This window comes from Heterodontus francisci, chromosome 18, assembly GCF_036365525.1.
Source record: "Heterodontus francisci isolate sHetFra1 chromosome 18, sHetFra1.hap1, whole genome shotgun sequence".
NCBI lineage: Eukaryota > Metazoa > Chordata > Chondrichthyes > Heterodontiformes > Heterodontidae > Heterodontus > Heterodontus francisci.
In genome coordinates, this window is record NC_090388.1 from 87,524,325 (window position 1) to 87,545,900 (window position 21,576).

General features: G+C 47.3%; 1 protein-coding gene across 6 annotated transcripts in view; it reads left to right on the forward strand.

The window, feature by feature from the left end:
* Positions 1-21,576, forward strand: part of LOC137379759 (protein-methionine sulfoxide oxidase mical3a-like) — a 1,360,716-nt gene that overhangs the window by 1,213,579 nt on the left and 125,561 nt on the right. For 5 of the 6 annotated variants that reach the window (XM_068051091.1, XM_068051094.1, XM_068051096.1 and 2 more), the window contains 2 exons: positions 16,651-16,713; positions 19,084-19,167. In XM_068051091.1, coding sequence (XP_067907192.1) covers positions 16,651-16,713; positions 19,084-19,167 — 147 coding nt within the window. The remainder of the gene's footprint in view (positions 1-16,650; positions 16,714-19,083; positions 19,168-21,576) is intronic. The other variant, XM_068051095.1, reaches the window with a different exon arrangement.

Sequence of the window (21,576 nt, forward strand, 5' to 3'; positions counted from 1 at the left end):
GAAGTAAAAAAGGAAATTAGAAAAGCAAAGAAAGGACATGAAAAATTATTGGCAGGTAAAATCAAGGAAAACCCAATGTACTGATAATTTGCTAGAGTTCTTCGAAGATGTAACAAGCAAAGTGGATAATGGGGATCCTGTAGATGTAGTATATCTGGACTTCCAGAAGGCATTTGATAAGGTGCCGCACAAAAGATTAATACACAAGGTAAGATCACATGGGGTTAGGGACAATTTATTAGCTTGGATGGAGGATTGACTAACCAACAGAAAACAGAGAGTCGGGATAAATGGGTCCTTTTCTGGTCGGCAAGATGTAACTAGTGGGGTGCCACAGGATTCAGTCCTCGGGCCCCAACTATTTACAATCTATATAAATGACTTGGATGCAGGGACAGAAGGTACTGTAGCCAAATTTGCAGATGACACTAAAATAGGCGGGATAGTAAGTTACAATAAAGAGATAAGAAATTTACAAATGGATATGGATAGGTTAGGTGAATGGGCCAGAATTTGGCAGATGGATTTTAACGTGGATAAGTGTGAGGTTATCCATTTTGGTCAGAAGAATAGAAAGGCAAATTATTATCTAAATGGAGAGAAACTTCAGAGTGCTTCGGTGCAGAGGGATCTGGGTGTCCTTGTGCATGAATCACAGGAAACTATTATGCAGGTACAGCAGGTAATAAGGAAGGCAAATGAAATTTTGGCATTTATTGCTAAAGGAATAGAGTATAAAAGTAGGGAAATGTTGCTGCAACTAGACAAGGCATTAGTGAGGCCGCACCTAGAGTATTGCGTACAATTTTGGTCCCCTTACTTGAGGAGGGATGCAGTTGCATTGGAGGCAGTTCAGAGGAGGTTCACTAGATTGATTCCAGAGATGAGGGTTTGTCTTATGAAGAGAGATTGAGCAGTTTAGACCTTTACTCTCGAGAGTTTAGAAGAATGCGAGGAGATCTAATTGAGGTATACAAGATGATTAAGGGGATTGACAAAGTAGACGTAGAGAGGATGTTTCCTCTGGTGGGGCAATCTAGGTCATAGTTTTAGGATAAGGGGTAGCAGATTTGAAACAGAGATGAGGAGAAATTACTTCTCTCAAAGGGTCGTGAATCTGTGGAATTCACTACCCCAGAGTGCGGTGGATGCCGGGACATTGAGTAAATTTAAGGAGGAGATAGACAGATTTTTAATTAGTAACGGGTTGAAGGGTTATGGAGAACGTGCAGGAAAGTGGAGTTGAGGCCGAGTTGAGATCAGCCATGACCATATTGAATGGCGGAGCAGGCTCGAGGTGCTGAATTGTCTACTCCTGCTCCTAGTTCTTATGTTCTTAACTAATAATGTCACAACCACTCCTTTTTACCTCCCTCTCTCTCCCGGCTGAAAACTGTATATCCAGGGGTGTTGAGCTGCCATTCTTGCCTCTCTTTAAGCCAAGTTTTGTTATAGCAACGATATTGTGTTGCCATGTATCAATCTGTGTATTAGTCTCGAAAACCTTCTCTGAACTGCTTCCAAAGTAGCAGTCCATGACCCCACCACTGAACATCAAGCTACTGTCCACAGGACTGTTACTGGCCTCATCTCCTCTGGAGATCTTCCCTCTACAGCTTCCAACCTCATAGCCCCGCAACCGCGGACAGCCCGCTTCTTCCTCATTCCTAAAATCCACAAACAGGACTGTCCTGGCCGACCCATTGTTTCAGGCTGTTCCTGCCCCACTGAACTTATTTCTTCCTATCTTGACTCTATTCTCCCCTGGTCCAGTCTCTTCCCACCTCTTCTGACGCCCTATGTCATTTTGACAATTTCCAGTTTCCTGGCCCTAACCGCCTCCTCTTCACTATGGACGTCCAATCTCTCAACACCTCCATCCCCCACCAGGATGGTTTGAGGGCTCTCCACTTCTTCCTCGAATAGAGGCCCAACCAGTCCCCATCCACCACCACCCTCCCCCGCCTGGCTGAACTTGTTCTCACATTGAACAACTTCTTCAACTCCACTCACTTCCTCCAAGTAAAAGGTGTTGCTATGGGTACCTGTTATGCCTGGCTTTTTGTGGGATATGTCGAACGTTCCTTGTTCCAGTCCTACTCAGGCCCCCTCCCCCAACTCTTTTTCCGGTACATTGATGACGGTATTGGTGCCGTTTCCTGCTCCCGCCCGGAACTAGAAAACTTTATTAACTTTGCTTCTAATTTCCACCCTTCTCTCACCTTCACATGGTCCATCTCCAACACTTCCCTTTCCTTCCTCGACTTCTCTGTCTCCATCTCTGGGGATAGGCTGTCTACGAATATTCATTATAAGCCCACCGACTCCCACAGCTACCTCGACTACATTTCTTTACACCCTGCCCCCTGTAAGGGCTCCATTCCATTCTCCCAGTTTCTCCGTCTCCGTCGCATCTGCTCTGATGATGCTACCTTCCACAACTGAGCTTCCGATATGTCTTCCTTTTTCCTCAACCGAGGTTCCCCCCACTGTGGTTGACAGGGCCCTCAACCATGTCCAGCCCATTTCCCGCACCTCTACCCTCACCCCTTCCCCTCCTTCCCAGAACTGCGACAGCGTTCCCCTTGTCCTCACTTTCCACCCCACCAGCCTCCAGATCCAAAGGATCATCCTCCGCCACTTCCGCCACCTCCAGCGTGATGCCACTACCAAACGCATCTTCCCCTCCCTTCCCCTGTCAGCATTCCGAAGGGATCGTTCCCTCTGCGACACCCTCATCCACTCCTCCATTACCCCCACCACCTTGTCCCTTTCCCACGGCACCTTCCCCTGCAATCGCAGGAGGTGTAATACCTGTCCATTTACCTCCTCTCTCCTCACTATCCCAGGCCCCAAACACTCCTTTCAGGTGAAGCAGCGATTTACTTGTGCTTCTTTCAATTTAGTATACTGTATTTGCTGCTCATAATGTGGTCTCCTCTACATTGGGGAGACCGCTTTGCGGAACACCTCTGCTCAGTCCATAAGCATGACCCCGAGCTTCCGGTTGCTTGCCATTTCAACACCCGCCCCTGCTCTCATGCTCACACCTCTGTCCTGGGATTGCTGCAGTGTTCCAGTGAACATCAACGCAAGCTCAAGGAACAGCATCTCATTTACCAATTAGTCATGCTACAGCCTGCCGGACTTAACATTGAGTTCAATAATTTCAGAGCATGATGGTTCCCCCTTTTTATGCTTAGTTATTTTTTCTTTTTCCTTTTTTATTTGGTTATTTTATTTTAGGTTTTTCAGTTTGTTTAGTTTGTTTCCACTGTGCTTACCCACTGTTTTGTTTTTTTTAATGTGTTTTTTATGTTTGTGCTTGGAGTGCTTTGTGCTTTACAGTCATTCACACCCTCTCTGTACTAACGCTTTGTCTTTCAGCACACCATTAACATATCGTTTACCTTTGTACCATGACCTTATGGTCAGTTATTCTCTGTGACCTTGTCCTATCAACAACTTCACCTTTGTTATCTCTTGCCCCACCCCTACTTTACTTGCTTAAAACCTTTTACATTTCTAATATTTGTCAGTTCTGAAGAAGGGTCTCTGACCTGAAACGTTAACTCTGCTTCTCTCTGCACGGATGCTGCCAGACCTGCTGAGTATTTCCAGCATTTCTTGTATTTATTTCAGATTTCCAGCATCTGCAGTATTTTGCTTTTATTTTAGTGTTATGATCCAGTTTAGGACCGTTAACTTTTAAAAAGAGAAAGTTGAATTCCCAGATATTACTGAAAGAAATATGCACAAGATTTCACGTTTTAAACAAAAAATCTTTCAAGAATTAAACAGAGCAAAACACGACTAACTTAACACTACTGTTTGGAAACACATTTTTTAAACTTAAAATCTGAACAGAACATGAAGGTAAATACTTTAAACTCTAAAATTCAACGGGACACCCTCGTTTGACTGGTACTTCCAACCCAAGAGTTTTCCCCATACGTTACAGGATCTTGGCAGTTTGTTCACTTCTGGGACCAATCGAAAGTGCACCACAGCTCTTAGGAATTCACTTTGATTTCCTTACGTTCTCAACTGTCTTCTGAGATTTGAGCTTTTGTAGAAATTCACCCCCTAGCTTCAACTAGGCAAATCCTCCAGTTCACCTTCAACACCTCATGAATCTGGACTTCCAAGCTTGAGCATGGGCCTGCCTCAAATCAGAAACATTCCTGGTTCCTGATGGCCTCTCTGCTCCTGAGTCCAGCTGCTTTCAAAGCAACCAGTTTTTCAAAAGTCAACTGACTGCCTAAAATCCAACTCACTGACTGTCTAAACAAGCCCCAAAAGAAAATCCCTGACCCCAAAAGGCATCTCTCTAGCAAGATCTATCTCCATAGGAAGTGGTACATATGGAATGTCCCAGATGGCAATTTAAGCTAATTATTTCCAACTCCAAATCTTCTCTTTGTTCTGGGATATCATATGAATAATAATGATGGAGGTAGCTGCAGACACATCATCTCCACACTTCCCATTATGACCTTACTAAATATATGCAAGCAAAATCAAGGTGAACCCAAAGATGTTTTATCAATTCATTAAGAGGAAGAGGATAACTAAGGAGAGAGTAGGGCCCATAAAAGACCAAAAAGATAACCTATGTGTAGGGGCGGAAGATATTGGTATGGTTCTTAATGAATGCTTTGTGTCGGTCTTGACAAAAGAAGGGGACAATGCCGATATTGTAGTTAAGGAGGAAGAGTGTGAAGTATTTGATGTGATAAACATGGAGAGAGAGGAAGTATTAATGGGATTAACATCCTTGAAAATTGATATATCACCAGGACCAAATGAAATGGCTATTAAAAGAAGCAAGAGAGGGAATAGCAGAGGGTCTGACCATCATTTTCCAGTCCTCACTGGATACAGGTGCGGTGCCAGAGGTTTGGAGAACTGCTAACGTCGTAACTCTGTTTAAAAAGGGAGCGAATGATAGACCGAATAATTACAGGCCAGTCAGTCTAACCTCAGTAGTGGGAAAATTATTGGAATCTATTCTGAGAGACAGGATAAACTGTCACATAGAAAGGCACAGGTCAATCAAGAATAGTCAGCATGGATTTGTTAAGGGAGGATCATGTTTGACCAACTTGATCAATTTTTTGAAGAAGTAACCAGGAAGATAGATGAGGGTCTACATGGATTTTTAGCAAGGCTTTTGATAAGGTCCCACATGGCAGACTGGTTAAAAAAATAAAATCCCGTGGGATCCAGGGAAATGCAGCAAGGTGGATACAAAATTGGCTCAGTGGTTGGAAACAAAGGGTAGTTGTTGACGGCTGTTTTAACGGCTGGAGGGCTGTTTCCAGTGGAGTTCTGCAGGGATCAATTCTGGGTTCCCTGCTTTTTGTGGTATATATCAACGACTTGGACATAAATGCAGGGGGCATGATCAAGAAGTTTGCAGACAACCCAAAGATTGGACGTGTGGTAGACAGCGAGGAGGATAGCTGTAGACTGCAGGAAGATATTGATGGTCTGGTCAGATGGGCAGAAAAGTGGCAAATGAAATTCAACTTGGAGAAGTGTGAGGGCTTGCATTTGGGGAGGTCAAACAAGGCAAAGGAATACACGATTAATGGGAAAATACTGAGAAGTGTAGAGGAAGTGAGGGACCTTGGGATGAAGGTCCACAGATCCCTGAAGATCCCTGAAGGTAGCAGGACACATCGATAAGGTGGTTAAGAAGGCATATGGAATCCTTTCCTTTATTAGCCGAGGTTGAGAATATAAGAGCAGGAAGGTTATGCTGGAACTGTATAATTCATTGGTTAGGCCACAACTTGAGCACTGTGTGCAGTTCTGGTCACCTCATTACAGAAAGGATGTAATTGCACGAGAGAGGGTACAGAGGAGATTTACGAGGATGTTGCCAGGACTGGAAAAAGGCAGCTATGAGGAAAGATTGGATAGGCTGGAGTTGTTCTCCTTGGAACAGAGAAGGCTGAGGGGAGATCAGATTGAAATGTACAAAATTTTGAGGGGCCTGGATAGAGTGGAGGTGAAGGGTCTTAGCAGAGAGGTCAGTGACGAGGGGCTATAGATTGAAAGTGATTGGTAGAAAAATTAGAGGGGAGATGAGGAAAATCTTTTTCACCCAGAGGGTGGTGGGGATCTGGAACTCACTGCCTGAAAGAGTAGTTGAGGCGGAGACCCTCAACTCATTTAAAAGGAGTCTGGATATGCACCTCAGGTGCTGTAATCTGCAGGACTACGGACGAAATGCTGGAAAGTGGAATGAGAATAGGTGGATAGTTTTTCGTCTGGCACAGACACGATAGGCCAAGTGGCCTTTTTCTGTGCCTTAAACGTTCTATGATTCTAAATAAACATGGGGGCCACCCTTTGATTTGTAATCACTCCAGGTTTGTTTGTCAACCTCTAACGCCCAGGTTTTCATTTGTCTTGCATTAAATTCAATTCCCAAATTGAAATTTATCTCTAGAAAATTAATACAAACCATGAACCAGGTGATCTTAATAGTGGTGTTCCCCAAGGGTGATTGCTGGGACCACTGTTTTTATTGATATATATAAATGAGTTGGATATTGTAATACAAAGTAGAATTTCAAAATTTGCCATTGATACCATACTTGGAGGTGAACAGAGAGGATGTTACCAATTGATTGTAATAGGACAGATAGGTTAGCAGAATAGGTAGACAAGTGCCAGATGGAATTTAATACAGAGAAGTGTGAGGTGATACATTTTGGCGGAAAGGAGAGAGAGTTGCAACATAGACTTAATGCCATAGTTTTAAAGAGTGTGCAGGAACAGAGGGACCTGGGGAACATGTGCATAGATCTTTGAAGGTGGCAGGACATTTTCAGAGAGTACTTAATTGATCAGTTCACTTTAAATGTTCCCAAGTTCTGTTCCCATAGTTCTGTTCCCACAGTCCTGTTCCCACAGTAAAGCATATGGGATCTTGGGCTTCATAAATAGAGATATTGAGTACAAAAGCAGGGAGGTTATGCTGAACTTTTATAAAGCTCTGGTTGCCAAGGCCCTTGGCAAATTTCAGCATAACTTTCCTGCTTTTGTACTCAATATCTCTATTTATGAAGCCCAAGATCCCATATTGTGTCCAGTTCTGGTCACCACACTTTCGGAAGGATGTGAGGGTCCTTGAGAGGGGTCATAGGAGATTTACCAGAATGGTTCCAGGGATGAGGGATTATAGCTACAAGGTTAGTTTGGAGAAGCTGGGGTTGTTCTCCTTGGAGCAAAGGAGATTGAGGGGAGATTTGATAGAGGTATATACAATTATGACAGGTTTAGATAAGGTAGACAAAGAAAAGCTGTTCCCATTAGTTAATGGTATAAGGACCAGGGACACAGATTTAAGGTTTTGGAAAAGAGATGCGGGGAGATGCGAGGAAGAACATTTTTACACAACAAGTAATCATGACCTGGAACTTGTTGCATACAAGGGTGGTGGGAGTGGAGACGATGAATAATTCCCGAAGGAGATTGGATGGGCACTGCAGGGAAATAAACTTGCAGGGCTCCGCGGATAGAGCTGGGGTTGGGACTGACTGGATATCAGGGAGAGTGTTTGTTTACCCCAGCTTTGTCACTGACACATTGACAGCACATTTACTGGCGCCTTTAACAAAATAAAATGTCCCTGGGCTCTTCACAGAAGCATTATCAAACAAAATTCAACACCAAGCTACATAAGGGCAGATGACCAAAAGCTTGGACAAAGGGGTAGGTTTTAGCAAGTATCTTAAGGAGGAAAACGAAGTAGAGCGGGGGAGAAGTTTAGCGGGGGAAATTCAGAGCTTAGGGCCTTGGCAACTGAAGGCATGGCCGCCAATGGTGGAGTGATTAAAATTGGGGGGTGCTCATGATGGCAGGGTAAGAGGAGCACAGATATCTCAGAAAGTTGTGGGGCTGGAGGAGATTACAGAGATAGGGAGGGTGAGGCCATGGAGGGATTTGAAAACAAGGATGAGGATTTTAAAATCAAGATGCTGCTTAACCAGGCTCAGTCTAGTTCATCAAGCACAGGGCTGATGGATCAATGTGATTTGGTGTGAGTTAGGCGACGAGCACCAGAGTTTTGAATAACCACAAGTTTACGGAGGATAGAACGTGGGAGGCCGGTCGAGATTATGTTAAGAATGGTCAATTTTAGAGGTAACAAGGGCATGGATCATGGTTACAGCAACAGAAGAGCTGAGGCAGGGGTGGAGTCAAACGATGTTACAGAAGTGGAAATATGTGGTCTTAGCGATGTCAGGGATATGTGGTTGAAAGCTCATCTCAGGGTCAAATAGAGAACCAAGGTTGCAAACAGCCTGGTTCAGCCTCAGACAATCGCCAGGAAGAGGGATAGAATCAACGAAAAAAAATGAAAGCCTGCATTTATATAGTGCCGTTCACACCCACCAAAAGCCCCTATCGCTTTATCTGAGGAGCTTTGGTTTAATGTCTCATCTGAAAGACGGCACCTCTGACAGTATAGCACTCCCTCAGTACTTCACTAGAGCATCCACCTAGATTCAAGTGCTGGAGTGGAACTTGATCCTATATCATTCGGACTCAGAGGTGAGAGTGCTACCAACTGAGTGGAAAGGGAGTGGGAATGTATGGCAGGGACTGAAGGCTTCAGTCTTCCCAATATTTAATTGAAGGAAATTTCTGCAAATTCAATATTGAATACTGGACAATCAGTCTGACAATTTAGAGACAGTGGAGGCACATCAATATAAAAAGGAAGGCTGGGATGGCAATAGAATGATTAAGGGACAGACAGGATAATACTAGAGGTAACGATAGAGAGATGGCAGAAATATTAAACAACTAGCAGAGACTCACAAAATATTTGCGATGAAATTAGTATCTTTATTGCAACAGTACTTCTTTAAATCCCCATCCCATGCCACTTTATCCTTTCTATGCCATCCCTCTCATGCCATAACCATCCAATTCCATTCATCCCTCTCATCATTCCCATCCCCAGGACTTGAATCTAGGTGGATACTCCCCAACTGTATACATGAAAGACTCATGACATTTCACTTACAGCTTAGTCATAATCAATATGCCACCGTCATCAGCACTTGTGCCCCAACCCTTGACTCCGATGAAGAGGTTAAGGAAAAGTTCTATTCTGACCTTGATGAAATCTTCACTGCCATCCCAAAAGAGCAGAAGATCATCCTTCTGGTGGATTTTAATGCCAGGGTTGGCCGTGACTCCAATGTCTGGAGAGGAACCATTGGGAAAAACAGAGTGGGAAAAGCCAATGCAAATGGTGTCCTCCTGCTGACAAAGTGTGCTGAGTGTGGCCTCATTATAACAAACACCCTCTTCCACCAGAAGGACCAATACAAAACCGCATGGAGGCATCCTAGATCAAAGCATTGGCACCTCCTGGATTATGTCATTGATCGAGTCAAAGATGTCTATATCACTCAATCTATTCGGGAAACTGATACCTGCTGGACAGATCATCGAATTGCTCGATCGGTGATGAACATCCACCTAGCACCAAGACACCGCAAGACCCAAAATTCCAAGAGGAAGAAGATCAATGTCTCAGCCCTAAAGCAGCCTGACCGAAGAGAGGAATTGCAAGTGCAGCTCACAACCAATCTGGAAAATCTTCATGCATCCAACCAAATTTCAGTGGGAACAAATAAAGTCAGCTGTACTAGACTCCAGTGTCCATACCATTGGGTTCGAGTATCATCATCACCAGGACTGGTTCGATGAAAACAATGCTGAAATATGTGACCTCCTGGAACAAAAACAAGCAGCCTTCATTGCCTGGCAGAACAACCCAAGGTCACAGATCAAGAAGGCAGCATTCCAACAGCTCAAGGCTGACACCCAAAGACAAATGCTGAAGATAAAGGACAAGTGGTGGGAAGAGAAAGCCCAAGAGATCCAAGCAATATGCCGACCATCATGATGTGCAAAGCCTTTTTGAGCTTTGACCAAGGTCAAATGGACAATATCCCCTTCGCTCACAGGATGGGGTCTCTCTTCTTAAGGATGACAATGCCATCCATCATCGGTAGAAAGAACACTTTCAACAACTCATCAACTGTGAATCCACAGTAGCTGCTAATACTCTAATAGTAACTATCTTCAGGAAGGGAGATAAAACTTGCTGTGGAAACTATTGAGGATTTCCTTCTTGTCCATAGCGGGAAAATCCTGACACGTATTCTCCTGAATCGCCTACTTCCTGTGGCTGAGGAAATCCTCCCACAGACACAGCGTGTCTTTAGACCTTCCAGAGGAATCTGCAACATGGTCTTTCTTGCCCGACAAATCCAGGAAAAATGTCGAGAACATTCATCGACCTGACCAAATCATTTGACTCAGTAAATCGTGAGGCTCTGTGGATTGTGCACCAGCGATTTGGATGTCTAAGAAACTTCATCACAATCCTGCAATTGCTCCATGACGATATGACTGCAACTGTTTTGAGTGGGAGATCTGAAACAGACGCCTTCAAAATCTGGACCAGGGTCAAGCAAGGCTGTGTGATAGCCCCCATATGATTTACAATCTACCTGACAGTGGTTATTCACCACATCAAAGATCAGCTGCCCTCTGGTGTATTAAATACCACCTAGATAGAAAGCTCTTTAACCTCAGTCGCCTCTGTGCCAAAACTAACCACCATAGACAAACATGATCTACAGTTTGCGGATTACTGTAGTGCATTCCCACTCTGCACCAGATTTTCAAGGCACTCCCAATCTCTTCAATTCTGCATTCAAGAGACTCAGCCTGTCCTTGAATGTTGCCAAAATAAAACACATATCAACCCACACCTGATCAGCCAAATATTCCACCTCCCATATATGTTGAAGCAGAGACTTTGGAATATGTTGAGTACTTCCCACACCTTAGCAGCCACCTCTCTCAAAAAGCCACCATTGACGAGGAGATCCAACACCAGATCAGCAACACCAGCTCAGCATCCTACAAACTACAGCAGTGAGTGTTTGACAACAAAGACCTCTGCAAGTAAACAAAAGTCCTAGTGTAAAGAGCAGTTGTTGTCACCATTTTCCTGTACTGCAGTGAGACCTGGACTGTGTATCAGTGACACATAAGAGGACTAGAGAAATTCCATCAGCAATGCCTCCGCTGTATCCTCCGGATTCAATGGGAGGACCATCGAGCAAATGATGATGTCCTTCTTGAAGCCAGCTCCACAAGCATTCAGGCAAAACTCCTGCAAAACCAACTTTGATGGACTGGACACTGTGTCCGGATGCCCAAAACCATCTCCCCACCAGGTCCTGTTTTCTCAACTCTGAAATGGCCAGCGTTGCAGGGGAGGACAAAGAAAACACTTCAAAGACACTCAGAAGCTTTCTATGAAGTGCGGCAGCATCGACATTGATGACTGGGAGGAGTTTGCTACCAATAGTTCAAAATGGCGACAACTTGTCCATCAAGCTGCATCAAACTCCTTAATGAGGAGGCAGAGCGGCGGCCATCTCAAACAAGAGAGAAATCTAACCATCTCCACTTGACATTCAATGGAATTACGATCGCTGAATCCCCCACTGTCAACATCCTGGGGGTTACATTTGACCAGAAACTGAAGTAGCCATACATGTACCATAGCTACAAGAGCATATCGGAGGCTAGGAATCCTGCAGTGAGTAACTCACCTCCTGACTCCCCAAAGCCTTTTCACCATCTACAAGGCACAAGTCAGGAGTGTGATGGAATACTCTCCACTTGCCTGGATGTGTGCAGCTCCAACAACACTCAAGAAGCTCGACACCATCCAGGACAAAGCAGCCCGCTTGATTGGAACCCTATCCACAAATATTCACTTCCTCCACCACCGACGCACAGTGGCAGCAGTGTGTACCATCTACAAAATGCACTGCAGCAATGCACCAAGGCTCTTTTGACAGCACCTTCCAAACCCGTGGCCTCTATCACTTAGAAGGACAAGGGCAGCAAATGCATGGGAACACCACTACCTGCAAGTTCCCTTCCAAGTCACACACCATCCTGACTTGGAACTCTATCGCCGTTCCTTCACTGTCACTGGGTCAAAATCCTGGAACTCCCTTCCTAACAGCACTGTGGGTCTACCTACCCCACATGGACTGCAGCGGTTCAAAAAGGCAGCTCACCATCATCTTTTTTTAATTCATCCATGGGATGTGGGCATCACTGACTAGGCCAGCATTTATTGCCCATCCCTAATTGCCCTGGAGAAGGTGCTCTAATTTTGTTGACTAACCTCTTGTGTGGGACCTTATCAAAAGCTTTCTGTAAATCCAAATATACCACATCTACTGGTTCCCCCTTATCTATTCTGCTATGTATATGCTCAAAAAACCCCAACAATCCAGCAATGTAAATACTGGTACAGATTCAGGGATCCCCAAATTGAATCTTTGATCCAATCTGTTAAAGTCCATGATACATTCCTCCATGGAATGACCATCTGTTTTCCAAAATCTATTGAAGTCTGACAATGCCTCATAGACATTTAATTGATCATCTTTCTTGTAAACTGCATCCAAGAAAAAGAAAAACTTGCATTTATATACCACCTTTCATGACCACCAGACTTTAAAGTGCTTTAGAGCCAATGATGTTCTTTTGAAGTGCAGTCATTGTAATGCAGGATAAGTAGCAGACAGTATGCACACAGAAAAGCCCACAAACAGCAATGTTATCATGACCAGATAATCTGTTGTTTTTGGTGGTGTTGATTGAAGGATAAATATTGGCCAGGACACCTGGAATGACTCCCCTGCTCCTCTTTGAAATAGTGGCATCGGATCTTTTACATCCACCTGAACAAGTAGGTGGGGCCTTGGTTTAACATCTCATCTGAAAGTCAGCACCTCCAACAGTACAGCACTCCTTCGGTACTGCACTGGAATGTCAGCCTTGATTTTTGTCCTCAAGCCCAGGAGTGGGACTTAAAGCCAGAACCTTGAGGAGAGAGTGTTACCAACTGAGCCACAGGTGACACCAAATAGCATTCCAATAGAAGGGCCAAACCTTCATCACTATCCATCTGAGGGGCATCGATCTCACAACATACTTTACTTCTGATTTTACTTCTGGTAGGAAGCGTTGACACCAAGGCCAGACCTTGTTTCCTCTATGGTGGGAACGTAATCCGTGTCCACATATCCATTTCATTCTTCCACTGGTCATATGATTCAGATGTACAAAATTTTGAGGGGCCTGGATAGAGTGGAGGTGAAGGGTCTATTCACCTTAGCAGAGAGGTCAGTGAAGAGGGGCCATAGATTTAAAGTGATTGGTGGAAAAATTAGAGGGAAGTTGAGGAAAATCTTTCTCGCCCAGAGAGTGGTGATGGTCTGGAACTCACTGTCTGAAAGGGTAGTTGAGGCAGAGACCCTCAACTCATTCAAAAGGAGTCTGGATATGCACCTCAAGTGCCGTAATCTGCAGGGCTATGAGCCAAATACTGGAAAGTGGGGTATAATAGGTGGATCGTTTTTTGGCCGACACAGACACGATGGGCCAAGGGGCCTCATTCTGTGCCTTAAACTTTCTATGATTGTATATGGTTCAGACTCTGAGAAAATTGAAGGGCAATAATACCCTGACAAGTTAAACTTGCTTTCTGCCATTTTCTACAATGGCTACTAGGATTGTAGTTTCCTGTCTAAAAATGTTTTTTTTGCTGCCAATCTTCATCTTTAGGCTACCATTCTCTGCTACAACGTTCTACTCCAGAAAGCCAGTTGGTGAAGGGAGCCTAATCTTTACACACTTTGAGATTTATTTATAGAGTTACACAATACAGGCATACACCTCCTAACCTACAACTACAGTTTCAGTCCGTTTCTATTTATAGGAGCTCAAGTGAATCCCCAGTTAATGCCCACCACCAGCATACAATTACACACAATTACTCGACAGGTGGTAGAGAACAAAGATTTTAAATGAGTGTTGAGAAGGGTGGAATAAGGTGAAAGGCTCAAAGAAGGAGAAATTGCCAGAGGAGCAAGAGGACAAACGAAGGTTAGATTTGGTTAAGAGTCACACCACCACCGTGATGGTCAGGGCAAGCCAGGTGGGGAGGCTTCAGTGAGGGAGAAGGTGTCATCACCCCTCAGCCAAGTTTCTGTTAAAGCCTTGATGTTGATGCAATCATCCACAATAAGCTCATGGATGCCAAGGAGCTTGTTCACAAGGAGACGGACATTCTGGAGGGAGATGTTGAGAGGTGGTGAGACCTGATCCACTGGTAGAGTCCACAGAATCAGCACTGGTTGGGGTGAGTTAGACAGGGAGAAGATTGGCAAGATCAGCCCCCAGCTAACCTGGAGGCTGGGGCAATTGGGGTTGCTGCTGTTGGGGCCGGTGTGTGCGTGTGTGTGGGGGGGTGAGTGCCCGTTACTGTTGGGGCCGGAGTGTGTGTGTGGGGGGGGGGGGCAGTGAATGCCCGTTACTGTTGGGATTGGTGTGTGTGGGGGGCAGTGAGTGCCCGTTACTGTTGGGGATGGAGTGTGTGTGTGTGTGTGGGGGGGTGAGTGAGTGCCCGTTACTGTTGGGGCCGGAGTGTGTGTGTGTGGGGGGCAGTGAGTGCCCGTTACTGTTGGGGCCGGAGTGTGTGTGTGTGTGGGGGGCAGTGAGTGCCCGTTACTGTTGGGGCCGGAGTGTGTGTGTGTGTGGGGGGCAGTGAGTGCCCGTTACTGTTGGAGCCGGAGTGTGTGTGTGTGTGGGGGGCAGTGAGTGCCCGTTACTGTTGGGGCCGGAGTGTGTGTGTGTGTGGGGGGCAGTGAGTGCCCGTTACTGTTGGGGCCGGAGTGTGTGTGGGGGCAGTGAGTGCCCGTTACTGTTGGGGCCGGAGTGTGTGTGTGTGTGGGGGGCAGTGTGTGCCCGTTACTGTTGGAGCTGGAGTGTGTGTGTGTGGGGGGCAGTGTGTGCCCGTTACTGTTGGGGCCGGAGTGTGTGTGTGTGTGGGGGGCAGTGAGTGCCCGTTACTGTGGGGATTGGTGTGTGTGGGGGGCAGTGAGTGCCCGTTACTGTTGGAGCTGGAGTGTGTGTGTGTGGGGGGGCAGTGAGTGCCCGTTACTGTTGGGGCCGGAGTGTGTGTGTGTGTGGGGGGCAGTGAGTGCCCGTTACTGTTGGAGCCGGAGTGTGTGTGTGTGGGGGGCAGTGTGTGCCCGTTACTGTTGGGGCCGGAGTGTGTGTGTGTGTGTGTGTGTGTGTGTGGGGCAGTCTGTGCCTGTTACTGTTGGGGCCGGAGTGTGTGTGTGTGTGGGGGGGGACAGCGAGTGCCCGTTACTGTTGGAGCCGGAGTGTGTGTGTGTGTGGGGGGGGTGAGTGCCCGTTATTGTTGGGGCCGGAGTGTGTGTGTGTGTGGGGGGGTGAGTGGGGCAGTCTGTGCCTGTTACTGTTGGGGCCGGAGTGTGTGTGTGGGGGGGCGGGGACAGCGAGTGCCCGTTACTGTTGGGGCCGGAGTGTGCGTGTGTGTGGGGGGGGTGAGTGCCCGTTATTGTTGGGGCCGGAGTGTGTGTGTGTGTGGGGGGGTGAGTGGGGCAGTCTGTGCCTGTTACTGTTGGGGCCGGAGTGTGTGTGTGGGGGGGCGGGCAGTGAGTGCCCGTTACTGTTGGGGCCGGTGTGTGCGTGTGTGTGGGGGGGTGAGTGCCCGTTACTGTTGGGGTTGGTGTGTGTGGGGGGCACTGAGTGCCCGTTACTGTTGGGGCCGGAGTGTGTGTGTGGGACAGTGAATGCCCGTTACTGTTGGGGCCGGAGTGTGTGTGTGGGACAGTGAATGCCCGTTACTGTTGGGGCCGGATTGTGTGTGGGGGCAGTGAGTGCCCGTTAATGCTACGGCCGGTGGGAGGGGCAGTGAATGCCCGTTACTGTTGGGGCCGGAGTGTGTGTGGGGGCAGTGAATGCCCATTACTGTTGGGGCCGGAGTGTGTGTGGGGGGGTGAATGCCCGTTACTGTTGGGGCCGGAGTGTGTGTGCGGGCAGTGAATGCCCGTTACTGTTGGGGCCGGAGTGTGTGCGGGGGCAGTGAATGCCCGTTACTGTTGGGGCCGGAGTGTGTGTGGGGGCAGTGAATGCCCGTTACTGTTGGGGCCGGAGTGTGTGTGGGGGCAGTGAATGCCCGTTACTGTTGGGGCCGGAGTGTGTGTGGGGGCAGTGAATGCCCGTTACTGTTGGGGCCGGAGTGTGTGTGGGGGCAGTGAATGCCCGTTACTGTTGGGGCCGGAGTGTGTGTGGGGGCAGTGAATGCCCGTTACTGTTGGGGCCGGAGTGTGTGTGGGGGCAGTGAATGCCCGTTACTGTTGGGGGCCGGAGTGTGTGTGGGGGCAGTGAATGCCCGTTACTGTTGGGGCCGGAGTGTGTGTGGGGGCAGTGAATGCCCGTTACTGTTGGGGCCGGAGTGTGTGTGGGGGCAGTGAATGCCCGTTACTGTTGGGGCCGGAGTGTGTGTGGGGGCAGTGAATGCCCGTTACTGTTGGGGGCCTGTACCCATGTGTTTCCATGTATCCCTGTGTGAGGTTTGTGTTTTTCAATTGTGAATGAGGTAGAAGGTCTGAGAGCTTCCTTCACATCGCATGGAGCATTCATTTCTCCCATTCATTTGATCCATTTATTAGTTTTTATTTCTTTTCCTTTTTCCCCATGTAGCCTCTGACTCACCCCCATTTCGGAATGAAGCAGTTCGAGCGTGGTTGGATTCCCTGTCCAGAGGTAGTTTTGTTTGTCTAAAGAAAGCATGGGCATGAAGCTGATTCCCTGCTTATGCTATCGTAACACTTTAGGAAATCGCTGACAGAGTGAGCATGTCTCTGTTGGGTCACTGACAGAGTAACGGGTGAGGGAGAGCGCAATGGGGCACTGAGGCATGGGCCCGGGGAGAGTGGGTGGGGTCGGGGAGAGCGCGAGGGCCCGGGGAGAGCGCGAGGGGTCAGTGCATCTCAGACAGAGAGAGAGAGAGAGAGAGAGAGAGAGAGAGAGAATGAGACTTGGCGACAGTGTTACAGAGAGAGAGAGAGAGAGAGACTGGGGGATGGTTGAAGAGCCAGAGATCAACTAACTCAGGATGCATTGTTCTGACTGATAGACCGTGATTAAAGTTAGGTTCAGCAGGACTAGGTGGGATATTAAAATGTATTGGGAGTAAGCGGGAGAATGAGACTGGGTGGTATATTAAAGGGTGTGGAGTGAGGTGGAGAGTGGGATTAGACTGGGTGGGATATTAAAGGGTATGGGGAGGGAGGAGGAGAGGGGGATTGGACTGGATGGGATATTAAAGGGTATGGGGAGTGAGAAGGACAGTGGGATTAGACTGGGTGGGATATTAAAGGGTGTGGGGGATGAGGGGGAGAGGGGGATTAGACTGGGTGGGATATTAAAGGGTACGGGGTGTGAGGAGGAGAGTGGGATTAGACTGGGTGGGATATTAAAGGATATAGGGAGGGAGGAGGAGAGGGGGATTGGACTGGATGGGATATTAAAGGGTATGGGGAGTGAGGAGGAGAGTGGGATTAGACTGGGTGGGATATTAAAGGGTGTGGGGGATGAGGGGGAGAGGGGGATTAGACTGGGTGGGATATTAAAGGGTACGGGGTGTGAGGAGGAGAGTGGGATTAGACTGGGTGGGATATTAAAGGGTATGGGGAGTGAGGAGGAGAGTGGGATTAGACTGGGTGGGATATTAAAGGGTGTGGGGGATGAGGGGGAGAGGGGGATTAGACTGGGTGGGATATTAAAGGGTACGGGGTGTGAGGAGGAGAGTGGGATTGGACTGGGTGGGATATCAAAGGGTGTGGGGTGTGAGGGGGAGAGTGGGATTAGACTGGGTGGGATATCAAAGGGTACGGGGAGTGAGGAGGAGAGTGGGATTGGACTGGGTCGGATATTAAAGGGTGTGGGGAGTGAGGGGGAGAGTGGGATTAGACTGGGTCTGATATTAAAGGGTACAGGGAGAGAGGGGTAGAGTGGGATTAGACTGGATGGGATATTAAAGGGTGTGAGGAGTGAGGGGGAGAGTGGGATTAGACTGGGTGGTATATTAAAGGGAGTGAGGAGGAGAGTGGGATTAGACTGGGTGGGATATTAAAGGGTATGGGGAGTGAGGGGGAGAGTGGGATTAGACTGGGTGGGATTAGCATGGGTGGGATATTAATGGTACAGGAAGTGAGGAGGAGAGTGGGATTAGATTGGGTGGGATATTAAAGGGTATGGGGAGTGAGGGGGAGAGTGGGATTAGACTGGGTGGGATATTAAAGGGTATGGGGAGTGAGGGGGAGAGTGGGATTAGCATGGGTGGGATATTAATGGTACAGGAAGTGAGGGGGAGAGTGGGATTAGACTGGGTGGGATTTTCTAGGGTATGGGCTGTGAGGGGGAGGGTGGGATTATACTGTGGGTTTTAAAGTGTGTTGGGAGTGAGCAGGAGATTGGGATATTAAAGAATATAGGGAGTGAGCAGAAGAGTTACTTTTGACTGGGTGGGGAAGTATTAAAGGTTTTAGAGAGTGAGCTGGAGGGTTGGATTAGGATAACTAGACTTGATTCTATCAGTGGGGAACACAAGATTTTTTTTAAAGTTTGAAAACCCAAATCATTGTTTTCCTTTCCCTCCATGGCCTTGCTACTCCCTATTTCTAGCCCTATAAGCCATTATGATCTCTGCACTCCTCCAGTTTTGGCATCTTGCACGTTCCTGATTTTAATTGCTCCACCATCCGTGCCTTCAGCTGCCCTGACTCTCAGCTCTTGAATTCCCTCCTTCAACCTCACCACCCCTCAATCGCTCTCCTCCTTTCAGATGCTCCTTAAATCTTAGCTCTTTGTCCAAGCTTTTGGTCATTTGTTATGATATCTCCTGTGGCGTGTTGTCAAAATTCTTGTGGATAGCAATCTCGTGAAGCACCTTGGGACATTTTGCAATATTAATGGTCCTAGATAAATGTCAACTCTTGTTGTTAGTTGATAAACATGTCTCATTAGGAAGCTGAGCTGTTTAGAGGAATGTGCTATGATAGATATCCCAGGGTACACGTGCCTGATGGACGTGGTTCTTACATTTTTGCTCTTTCTCTATTGCATCCCCAGAACAGCACCGAGAGCTGGAGCTAAGTCCAGATGAGGGTGAGGACGAGGAGAAGGAGGATGATAATGGAGCTGCACTTGAGGAAGGTAAGCTGAGTGATACTGTCCGGGAAGGCTGGCCTTCAGATATACAGGAAGGCATTCTCAATATAACCTGTCGTGTAGTTAGTGCAATTGCCAGAAAGTTGGTCACTCCTGACTGGTTCAGTGATTTGATAAAGGTGGGTTCCTGGGTTATTTTTATTCATTTATGGAATGTGAGCATTGCTGACAAGCCAGCATTTATTGTCCATCCCAAAAAGGTGTTGGTGGTGAGCTGCTTTCTTGAACTGCTGCAGTCCATGTTTGGTAGGTACACCCACAGTGCTGTTAGGAAGGGAGTTCCAGGATTTTGACCCAACAGTGAAGGAACGGTGATATAGTTCCAAGTCAAGATGGTGTGTGACTTGGAGGGGAACTTGCAGGTGGTGGTGTTCCCCTGCATCTGCTGCCCTTGTTCTTCCAGGTGGTAGAGGTCACGAGTTTGGAAGGTGCTGTCAAAGGAGCCTTGGTGAATTGTTGCAGTGCATCTTGTAGATGGTACACACTGCTGCCACTGTGCATTGGTGGTGGAGGGAGTGAATGTGGAGGGCGGTGGATGGGATGCCAAATCAAGTGGGCTGCTTTGTCCTGGATGGTGTCAAGTATCTTAAGTGTTATTGGAGCTACACCTATCCAAGCAAGTGGAGAGTTATCCATCACACTCCTGACTTGTGCCTTGTAAATGGTAGACAAGCATTGGGGAGATAGGAGGTGAGTTACTTGCCACAGAATTCCCAGCCTCTGACCTGCTCATGTAGCCACTGTATGTATGTGGCTGGTCCAGTTAAGTTTCTAGTGAATGGTAACTCCCCAGGATGTTGATAGTGGGGATTCAGCTGTGGTAATGCCTTTGAATGTCAATGGGAGATGGTTATATTCTCTCTTATTAGAGATCGTCATTGTCTGGTACTTACGTGGCACAAATGTTACTTTCCACTTACCAGCCCAAATCTGAGTGTACTCCAGGTCTTGCTGCAATACCGGAGGAGTCGCAAATGGTACTGAACATTGTACAACCATCAGCAAACATCCCCACTTCTAACCTTATGATTGAAGGAAGGTCAATGATGAACAAAGAACAGTACACACAGGAACAGGCCATTCAGCCCTCCAAGCCTGCGCCGATCATGATGCCTGTCCAAACTAAAACCTTCTGCACTTCTGGGGTCCGTATCCCTCTATTCCCATCCTATTCATGTATTTGTCAAGATGCCTCTGAAACGTCACTATTGTACCTGCTTCCACCACCTCCCCCGGCAGCAAGTTCCAGGCACTCACCACCCTCTGTGTAAAAGACTTGCCTCGCACATGAAGCAGCTGAAGATGGTTGGGCCTAGGACACTACCTTTAGGAACTCCTGCAGTAATGTCCTGGAGCTCAGATGATTGACCTCTGACAACCATCTTCCTTTGTGCTAGGTATGACTCCAACCAGTGGAAAGTTTTCCCCCCGATTGACTTCAATTTTGCTTGGGATCCTTGATGCCATACTCAGTCAAATGCCTTGATGTCAGGGGCAGTCACTCTCACCTCACCTCTTTTGTCCATGTTTGAACCAAGGCTGTAATGAGTTCAGGAGCTGAGTGGCCCTAGCCGAACCCAAAGTGAACATCACTGAGCAGTTTATTGCTCAGCAAATGCCACTTGATAGCACTGTCGATGACACCTTCCGTCACCTTACTGATGATTAAGAGTAGACTAATTGGCCGGGTTGGATTCGTCCTGTTTTTTTATGTACAGGACAAACCTGGGCAATTTTCACATTGCCGGGTAGATGCCAGTGCTGTAGCTGTACTGGAACAGCTTGGCTAGGAATGTGGCAAGTTCTGGAGCACAGGTCTTCAGTACTATGGCCGGAATGTTGTCAGGGCCCATAGCCTTTGGAGTATCCAGCGTCTTCAGCAATTTCTTGATATCCCATGAAGTGAATCAAATTGGCTGAAGACTGGCATCTGTGATTCTGGGGACCTCAGGAGGAGGCTGAGATGGATCATCCACTCGGCACTTCTGGCTGAAGATGGATGCAAATGTTTCAGCCTTATCTTTCGCACTGATGTGCTGGGCTCCCCCACCATGGAGTATGTGGATATTTGTGGAGCCTCCTTCTCTGTTCGTTGTTTAATTGTCCACCACCATTCACGACTGGATATGGCAGGACTGCAGAGCTTAGATCTAATCCGTTGGTTGTGGGATCGCTTAGCCCTGTCTATCACGTCTTGCTTCTGTTGTTCGGCACGCAAGTAGTCCTGTGTTGTAGCTTCACCAGGTTGACACCTCATTTTGAGATTTGCCTGGTGCTGCTTCCAGCATCCTCTCCTGCACTGCTCATTGAACCAGGGTCGGTCCCCCGGCTTGATGGTAATGGTAGAGTGGGGGCTATGCCGGGCAATGAGGTTACAGATTGTGGTTGAGTACA